General features: G+C 49.0%; 1 protein-coding gene across 1 annotated transcript in view; it reads left to right on the top strand.

The window, feature by feature from the left end:
* cacna1bb (calcium channel, voltage-dependent, N type, alpha 1B subunit, b) overlaps window positions 1-10,000 on the top strand; it is a gene marked incomplete at both ends in the record, with an annotated part of 153,210 nt that overhangs the window by 51,241 nt on the left and 91,969 nt on the right. Inside the window, 2 exons of the mRNA XM_084454778.1 lie at window positions 546-698; window positions 3,023-3,210. Of these exons, the coding sequence (XP_084310904.1) occupies window positions 546-698; window positions 3,023-3,210 (341 nt within the window). The remainder of the gene's footprint in view (window positions 1-545; window positions 699-3,022; window positions 3,211-10,000) is intronic.

The raw sequence follows: 10,000 nt of genomic DNA, 5'->3' as shown, positions 1-10,000 counted from the left end.
TTTTCTGGCCCCCTGGGTAAAACTGTTTTTTTTGCTTCCCTCTGGAATAGGGATGAGACGGTATGAATTTTTGCATTACGGTACGGTACGGTATCTAGTTACACGGTACGGTTTACGGTATTTCACGGTATACACACAGGCGTTTGAATAGGCTGAGTTCTAGAGCCCTACAGTGCAACACATGATGGAAAATACACACTATTGTAATTAAGCTCAGTTTATTAATAGCAAGCTTATATTAAATTACAAAATTAACTGTTGCAAGCAAATTGAAATGTGAAGTTTCAGCAGCGCATTATTGTGTAATACCGTAAATGTAATACCGTAAACACAGGGAACATTTTATACCGCGGTTCATGGTTTTACGGTATACCGTCTCATCCCTACTCTGGAATATGTAGGGGTGGGACCTATGCCCAACCTCCCATTGCTCTCTGTAAAGCTCATTGTGTTGCCTCTGTGTATGAAATGCGCTATTCAAATAAAGCTTTGATTGATTGAGCGTTGAGTCTCTCTTCCAAACAGAACTTTTGTCTGTGTCGCAGGTCTCCAGGTGGTCCTGAAGTCCATCATGAAGGCCATGGTGCCGCTGCTCCAGATCGGCCTGCTACTCTTCTTCGCCATCGTCATGTTCGCCATCATCGGGGTGGAGTTCTACATGGGCAAGTTCCACGCCACCTGCTTCAGGCTGGACACTGGTGAGGGGGACATCCTGCGTACAGTAACAGCTGTGAGATGTGTGCTGTGAGTCTGCTGTTGGATGGGTTTCAGAGTTATGTAGCAATAACTTTTGGAAACGGCACACTTACACTACAGTACATATATACTGTATATTGTCAATCAATCAATCAAACCTTTATTTAACCAGAAATGTAAAAACCCATTGAGGCCGAGGTCTCTTTTTCAGAAGGCTGAGCACAATTCACATCCTACATACATGACTTATAAACATACAATTCAAACAGACAGAACACAGTACAAAATTACAAACTGTCAGTAGGCTACCAACCACCCAAACAACTATATAAAATGCAGATACAATAAAACCATAACAATTTAGCTTTAGAGAAGCCCAGGGGCCCGAAAGAGAAAGTTCCACACATCAAAGCAGGAGCAGCAGGTGGGTTTGGGATATGAGTGGCCAGTTTAAGATGGGTCTGCAGGTCGTTCCAAGACCAGGGGCCAAAACAAACAGGCTTCGTTTACTTGCCTCTATCCTTACGGGCAGCACTTTAAAGCGCACCCAAGCGTTGGATCTGAGGTGGAGGGAGTTCTGAATTTGTTCAAACTTGGAACAAATATATGACGGTAGCTTGTCAAGAACAGCCTTATACACTAAAACATACCAGTGCTGCAACCTCCGTGTAGCAAGTGAAGACCAACCAACTAGAGAATAAAGTGTACAATGATGTGTCCTGAATGTTGAACGTAATGAATGTCAGAGCGGCATGATGAAGTGGATACAGTTTATCTAAGGAAGTGGGACAAGCAAATCTATAAACTATGTCACCATAATCTAATTGTGACAGAAGAAGGGCTGTAACCATCAACAAGAGAAAAGCATGATTTTACCCTAGAAAAGAAACCAACTGTAAATTTAAGTTTTTTGGTTAAGACATTGATATGATGTTTAAAATCTAGATAGTTATCCAATACTGTATATTGTGCTACAGTATTAATGTCAATACTATGTATTATTCTATTATTAATAATACTACAATATTATACAGTAACTTTTCCTACAGTATACTCATACTTTTGATACAGTAGCTTTTTGCTGATAGTCACGTGGTGATGAATACCCAGAACTCAATGCTGACCTCCCTACTCCGCCAGTCAGACCTGAGAACACACATTAGGGATTGCAAATAGAAATTGTGGTAATATATTTTATAGTGTCATTTTAATGGCTTTTAGGCCCTGCAATAAACCACTCTGTATGTGTGTGTGTGTGTGTGTGTGTGTGTGTGTGTGTGTGTGTGTGTGTGTGTGTGTACGTGTGTGTGCGTGTGTGTGTGTACGTATGTGTGTGTGTGTGTGTGCGGGGTGTGGGTGTGTGTGTGTGTGCGGGTGCGTGTATGTGTGTGTGCGTATGTGTGTGCATGTGTGTGTGTGTGTGTGCATGCATGTGCACCGTGTTCAGCAGGCTTGTGGTAGTGCTGTGAGCGGTCTTGACAGCTAATTTATGCGCGAGCGTGTGTGAGTTATTTTAGTCTCACAGCAGGTTTTGATTAAGCCAAGCGTGTAACAAAACTCCCAGAGCTGGTTACAGTACTGTACATCCGCCCAGCTGCAGGCAGCAGTGTGTCTGTGTGTGTGCGGGGGCGTGCGTGCATGTGTGTGCATATGCATGTGCGTGTGTGTGTGCCCATGTGTGTGTGTTTGAGAGAAAGCATGAGTCATCAGCAGGTGTTCTGTTGGATTCAGATACGAGGGCCCTCGGTGCCGCTGCTTTTAATGTGTGCTCTCCAAACGCGGCAGTGTGCTTATTTGATTTCACACATGCATGTTTCATCCCCCCCCCTCCCTCTCTCTCTCTCTCCTCCCTCCCTTTCACCCTCCATCCCTCTCTCTCTCTCTCTCTCCTCCCTCCCTCTCTGTCTCTCTCTCCTCCCTCCCTCTCTCCCTCCCTCCCCCCCTTCTCCCTCTCTCTCTTCCCTCTCTGTCTCCTCCCTCCCTCTCTCCCTCCTCCCTCCCTCTCTCTCTCCTCCCCCCCTTCTCCCTCTCTCTTTTCCCTCCCTCCCTCTCTCCCTCCCTCTCTCCCCCCTCTCTCCCTCCCTCCCTCCCTCTCTCCTCCCTCTCTCCCTCCCTCTCTCCCTCCCTCTCTCCCCCCTCTCTCCCTCCCTCCCTCCCTCTCTCCTCCCTCTCTCCCTCCCTCCCTCCCTCTCTCTCTCCTCCCTCTCTCTCTCTCTCCCTCTCTCCCTCTCTCCCCCCTCTCTCTCTCCTCCCTCTCTCTCTCTCTCTCTCTCTCTCTCCCTCTCTCCCTCTCTCCCCCCTCTCTCTCTCCTCCCTCTCTCTCCAGGTGAGAGGGCAGCAGACTACCCCTGTGGAACCGAGGCTCCAGCCAGGCTGTGTCCGAACGGAACCCAGTGTACCGAGTACTGGATCGGCCCCAACTTCGGCATCACCAACTTCGACAACATCCTGTTCGCTGTGCTCACGGTCTTCCAGTGTATCACCATGGAGGGATGGGTGGACATCCTCTACAACGTGAGTTCATTCATCACACACACACACACACACACTACAACGTGAGTTCATTAAGACACGGGCTCTGGAAAACTGTGTGGGTCTGTCTCTCTGTCTTCCTCTCTCTGTCTCTTTCTCGCTCTCTCTCTCTCTCTCATACTACCCACTTGTCACACACGCACACACACACACACACACACACACACACACACACACACACACACACAATACGCACTCGGGCTTTCTTGTACCCCTGGAGAGGACATAGAAAGAGATCCATTGGCAGTACTGTATATGTGTGTGATTTCGCAGTCTGTGTTTTGAGTATGGGAGCAACACTGGGTTCCTATGGGGAATAGACTGTACCAGTCCATCATTCTTGAAAGAGTGTATTTGTGCATGTGTGTGCGTGTGTGTGTGTCTTTGCGTGTGTGTGTGTGTGTGTATGTGCGTGTGTGTGTGCGCGCAGTTGAACTCTTGTACAGTCCATCTCTGAAGATTGAGATGCACCAGGACCACAATATCTTGGCGCACCACCCTCCATGTCTACCTCCACGCCTCCATCCTGGCTCCGCCTCCTCCTCTCCCTCCTCCTCTCCTCTCCTCTCCTCTCCCTTAATCCTGTCAGCTGCTCCTCAGCTCGTCTGCGCTGCCAAAAAGCCGGCAGGCTAGCGGCGCTACTAGTCCCTCTGCCGTCAACACCTCCTTTCTCTCTCTGTCTCCTCCTCTCCCCTCCTCTCCTCTCCTCTCCTGCTCCTCCCTCCCTCCCTCCTCCATCTATCCCAGCTCAAACGTCACCCGCTGCTTTGCTTAAGCCTGGGCTCACACACAGCATTATTCAAATCCTAACCGACTCTGAAATCGGGTTGCATCGCTCACATAAGGAGATCATCTCCACAGATGATCTTCTCGCAAATCTCAAACGAGCACACACTACAAGATTTGAAAATAACAGCTCATCACACACTATGGGATATTATCGTGCCCGAGGGAGCAACGAACCACTGCTTGTAAAGTAGTGACGTAATAATCTTAAATATCAATCATGTTTGATATTATCGGGGCCGCCCCGATGGGTCTGCGAGCCGATCGGGAGGTTTAAGATTGGATCTGTAAACCCCTCACATTACAAGATCATCTGGGCCGAACATCGGTACCGACCAACGTTCCAGACCAGATTTCTCCTCCGATTGTCGGGAGGGGTGAATCGGGGATAAATCGGCCCAAAGATCCTGTAATGTGAGGCCGGCTTTACTGCTTTTTTATTGCCAAAGCAGCTCTGGTCCATCCTGCTGTTGCTGTAATGTAATCTCTCTCTCTCTCTCTCTCTCTCTCTCTCTCTCTCTCTCTCTCTCTCCCTGACCCTCTCTCTACCACTTCCTCTCTCCTGCTGTGTATCTGGTGAAGCCGACTTCACACACCACAAAGGGTGTTCCCGCTAAGTAGAGCAGACAGTTTTCACAAGGCCTCCCGGAACTGAACTTGTAAACATCCTGTTGGGCTTTTTCTCCAATCAAAGAAAAGCCTGCCAGCCTGTTGGCTTGTGTCTCCTGTGAGCTGATTGGCTTTGGCCACCGCATGCATGGATGTCCTCTCTCTCTAAATCTTCTCTAGGAAGTGATGAGGGCTTTTTATCACCTCGCTGATGTCTCTGAGTCACTGCCAGGGGTAGGCTGCGTGTGTGTGTGTGTGTGTGTTGTGGCTTGTTCAATCCTAATGCTTCAGCTTACCAAGAGATTTTGGAGAATTCTATGCTTCCCTGTCCCCTGACTAAGACCTGGACTGAGCACTGTCCCCCGGGCGCCATGAACGATGGCTGCCCACTGCTCCTGGCTGCCCCTGGAGGACGACAGCTGGGATAGGAGAAATGCAGGGAACAATTTCCACCGGCGACCCCAGAAAGTTGCGTGTGTGCTGTGTCATATATATATATATATATATATATATATATATATATATATATATATCTGTCAATCACTATCCATCTATCTATCGATCTATCTATATATCCCTCTCTCTCTCTCTCTCTCTCTCTCTCTCTCCCTCTTTCTCTCTCTCTCTCTCTCTCTCTCTCTCTCTCTCTCCCTCTTTCTCTCTCTCTCACTCTCTCCCTCTTTCTCTCTCTCTCTCTCTCTCTCTCTCCCTCTTTCTCTCTCTCTCTCTCTCTCTCTCTCTCTAAGACAATCTCACACCGCACACTCGTCAATAGACCTGTGCCAATAATTGTCCCATAAAAACCCTGCCTATATCACAAAACAGGTGTTTGATCTACTGTACAATAGGCTGCATTGTTTCCAGAAAACTAGGCTCTCCTCATGAGCAAGATCATTCATCATAACCAGAATGCATAATGCTAGTTACAGTAGTGATGTAACTTAACGTAACTTACGTAGTGTATCAGCATAATATTCCTGTGATCTGCGGGTCTAGTACAGGTCTAGTACAGGTCTAGTACATGTCTAGTACAGGTCTAGTACGGGTCTAGTACGGGTCTAGTACAGGTCTAGTACAGGTCTAGTATGGGTCTAGTACGGGTCTAGTACAGGTCTAGTACAGGTCTAGTACGGGTCTAGTACAGGTCTAGTACAGGTCTAGTACGGGTCTAGTACGGGTCTAGTACAGGTCTAGTACAGGCACATCAGTCAGACGTCTTTTCTGGCTGTTATATTAAGATACTTGTAAAGGATGGGATGCTACAATGTCATTTTTAATAAATAAATAAAAAACGACCTGATTATTATTATTAACCGACCAAACTATTTTTCCAAACTAGCTAAAATGTTGGCTCACCCAAGTTTAATAGTGGGGGTGCTACCTGCTCCACTTGCTCTACTGCTCAGGTGTCGAAGTGTCCTTGAGCAAGACACCTAACCCCAAATTGCTCCCAATGAGCAGGTTAGCACCTTGCATGGCAGCTACCGCCATTGGTGTGTGAATGTGTGTGTGAATGGGTGAATGAGAGGCCATTGTAAAGCGAGTGCCGCTAAGGTGGAAAAGTGCTATATAAGTGCAGTCCATTTACCATTTAGATATCGTCACGTTATGAAACAGAAACAGCTGCCCGACTCCGTCCTGTGAGCATGCTCCCTGCGCCCTGCTGTGACCTTGTGTAATCAGGGGTCGTCCTCAGAGGTGCAGAGCAAGTTAACCCCCTCTCCACCTTTGCTCTGCCACTACCAGAGTGCCTGATGTTGTGGAACAAAATGCCCCTGGCTCTCCTGTTGACCGCAGGGCTACGGATAAGGACGTGAAAGAGTCATGGGAGTACATTAATATCACTATCCACATTAGCACTATCAGCCCAGGAGCTCATATCTCCAGTGAGATCATCATCCCTCCAGAGAGCCCTGGGGAGAGACGTCACCCCGGAGCAGAGATGTTTTAATCATGAGGGGGGAAAATAACTCAACTGAAGGATGCTATGAGCTTATGCTAATTTTGATAATGTTGTCATCCATCTCAGAGAGACTAGCCGGATGTCCCCCAGCGCGAGTCTCTTAAGTCTAGATACCACACAGCGTGGAACTACTGATGTCTACTAGCGTCTGTATCACTGGGGAAGACATATTCAGTTGCTCAACTGCCCGTGGCAAATCTGAAGATAATGATGGGACCGTATTATTCAGTCATTAGCTCTCTCTTTTTATTCTATCTTTCTCTCTTCCTCTCTGGTCCTGTCTTTTTTCACTGCTGTGTAGCTGATTATGTCAAAATGAATGATTTTACGGTGTCCTGTCCCTGGGTAGTGTACGAGTTTAGAACAGAAAAATTGTCTGGATAAGCACACATTTATCATTATGTCCTTTACATTAGTCATTTAGCTGGCGCTTTTATCCAAAACGACTTACAATAATTGCACTTACCGTAGGAAAAGCCAATGCACTACTTGCCAGAACTCACAAGTGCATCTCCTTTCTAAAACAAGTGACTAAGAGCATAATCTAGTGCTGAAGGCAAAGTGCAAGAATAGCAGTCTAACAATATAATAGATGCTTAAGAGGGAGGATTATGGAAGTACTTCTTGAAGAGATGAGTTTTGAGCCTGTGGTGAAAGATGGGCAGCGACTCTGCTGTCCTGACGTCAGTGGGCAGTTCGTTCCACCACTGCGGGGCCAGGACAGAGAACAACCGTGACCGTGTCGATCGTCCGCAGGGGCCTCGGAGTGACTGCGCAACCCGTCGCCCTGAGGTAGCAGAGCGTAGCGGTCGGGAGGGGGTGTAGGGTGTGACCATGGCCTGGAGGTAGAAGGGGGCTGTTCCTTTCATTGCCCTGTAGGCTAGTGCCAGAGTTTAAACTAGATGCGAGCTGCTACAGGGAGCCGGTGTAGGGAGTTTTGTCAGTGAGGAAAGGACGAATCCTCCTGATGTTGTAGAGCAGGAATCTGCAAGAGCGTGTGACGGATGTGATATGTGCGGAGAATGACAGCTGGTCGTCCAGGGTCACACCCAGATTCCTCGCAGTCCTAGTTGGCGTCACCACTGTAAATATGATGGCCAGGTCCCGGTGCGGGCAGCCCTTCCCTGGGAGGAACAGCAGTCTTGTCCAGGTTGAGCTTGAGGTGATGTGTCACCATCCACTCCGAGATGTCAGCCAAGCACCCAGCTATGCGTGTCTCCACTTGTGTATCAGAAGGGGGAAATGACAGGACCAGTTGGGTGTCATCGGCATAGCAGTGAAGCCATGCGAGCGAATGACAGAGCCCAGAGATGTAGTATAGAGGGAAAAAGGAGAGGACCCAGGACAGACCCTTGTGGAACCCCCGTAGTCAGACTACGTGGTACCGACATCGACCCTCTTCACGTCACGTGGTAGGAGCAGGTAGGATGCAAACAGGGAATGTGCAGAGCCAGTGAGGGTGGAGAGGAGGATCTGGTGGTCTACTGTATCAGGTGGTCTAGGAGTATCAGGACAGAAGTCCTGTCCTCAGAAAGGACGTCTCTCACAGCCAGCTCAACCTCACAGACGAAAAAACACTGTCGAATCCAACGCCCGTATCAGAGACAGTGAACGTAACTTATCAATACTAATATCACCCTGAGGTATTGAGTCAGACTGCAGACGGCAGTGGTCCGCATGCTAGGGCTGAGGAGACTGCCACCCGCTGGCCGCCCGCTGAACTGCAGCTGTTGTGGTGAGGGAGGGTGTGAGCGGGGATGGCTCCCAACATTGATGATGTAACAATCTTCATTTCATGCATGGTAATTTTATTACATTTTCCTTTTTTCTCCTTCTCTCTCTCTCTCTCCCTCTCTCTCTCTCTCTCTCTCTCTCTCTCTCTCCCTCTCTCTCTCTCTCTCTCTCTCTCTCCTTGCGAACCGAGTGGCCCCGCTGGCAAATTTAGAGGCGGCCCTAATTGCTGTGTCATGTCTTGCTTTATGTCTCCCATAATCCTCCTCGGCGCTGCCACAGCCCTTCTGCGCGATACCTTCTCACCCAACGTCTCGTTCGCTAAGCCGATGTGAACCTCGGTGTGTCTGAGCGTGATGTCAAAGAGTGCGGTAGCCGTGTGTTCAGGCTCACCTGTCTGAACGCTTGATTGTAAACACAGGTGTCCTCATGGCTCAGGACAGCGGTCTCTGGCTCGGTCTTCTGTGGTCTGCGCTGTGTTTTCACGGGTCCCCGGGTTTGCGGTCGGTCTGTGGTCACGGTCGTCTCGGCGTTCACGCCTCAGAGTCGTCTGAGTCACCGCGCCACGGAGGGGCTCATATTAGGGGGGAGGAGGGGCCACGGAGGGGCTCATATCAGGGGGGAGCCGGGGCCACGGAGGGGCTCATATTAGGGGGGATGAGAGGCCACGGAGGGGCTCATATCAGGGGGGAGCCGGGGCCACGGAGGGGCTCATGTCGTGTGTTTGTGTGTGTGGTTGTCGGTGAATCATCCCTTTTAGAATGTGGTTTATTACAGCAACAGTAAAACACATGGGTTGACTAGTCTGCTGTCTGTGTGCAGTTTTGTGTGTGTGCATATGTATGTGTGTTTGCGTGTGTGTGTGCAGGCGTGTGTGTGTGTGAGTTGGGGTAAGCGAGAGGAAAGACATTCAGAGCGTAGCGTCTGACAGAGAGAGAGAGAGAGAGAGAGAGAGAGAAAAAAAACAACAAACAGACTAGGCTCCCGTCCCGGTCTCACACTGGAAATATGTGCTGTACTTTTCCACACACCACTCTGAGATGTAAAAGAAATGTCTTTCCTTCTGAAGAACCCGTCTGTTCCTTCTGAAGAACCCATCTGTTCCTTCTAAACCCTTCTAAGGGCTGCTGCTGTTTGTCGGCCCATTTGTTTCACAGTGTTCCGCCTCATCGTCCCGGCAGCTTGACTCTCTAAGGAGCTCCAGCATTGATTCAGAGTTCCTGTCTTCGTGGCTTTTTACCGTACTGCACAGCGCGTGTGTGTGTGTGTGTGCGTGTGTGTGTGTGTGTGTGTGTGTGTGTGTGTGTGTGTGTGAATGTGTGTATTGTGTGTATGTGATGGTGTGTGTGAATGTGTGTATAGTGTGTGTATAGAGTGTGTGTGTGTGTATGTATAATGTGTGTGTGCGTGTGCCTGTGTGTGTGCATGTGTGTGTATGTATAATGTGTGTGTGCCTGTGTGTGTGCATGTGTGCGTGTGTGCGCGTGCATGTGTGTGTGAGTATACAGTAGGGTGTGTGTGTGTGTGCCTGTGTGCCTGTGTGTGTGCGCGCGTGTGTGCCTGTGTGTGTGTGTTTGTGCATGCGTGTGTGTGTGTTTGTGTGCGCGTGCATGCGTGTGTGTGTGTGCGGGCGTGTGTGTGTGTGTGCATGCATGCATGTGTGTGTGTGTGTGTGTGGTTGGA

Source organism: Borostomias antarcticus (genome assembly GCF_949987555.1).
Source record: "Borostomias antarcticus genome assembly, chromosome: 2".
NCBI lineage: Eukaryota > Metazoa > Chordata > Actinopteri > Stomiiformes > Stomiidae > Borostomias > Borostomias antarcticus.
This window is presented reverse-complemented; position numbering and strand designations above follow the sequence as displayed.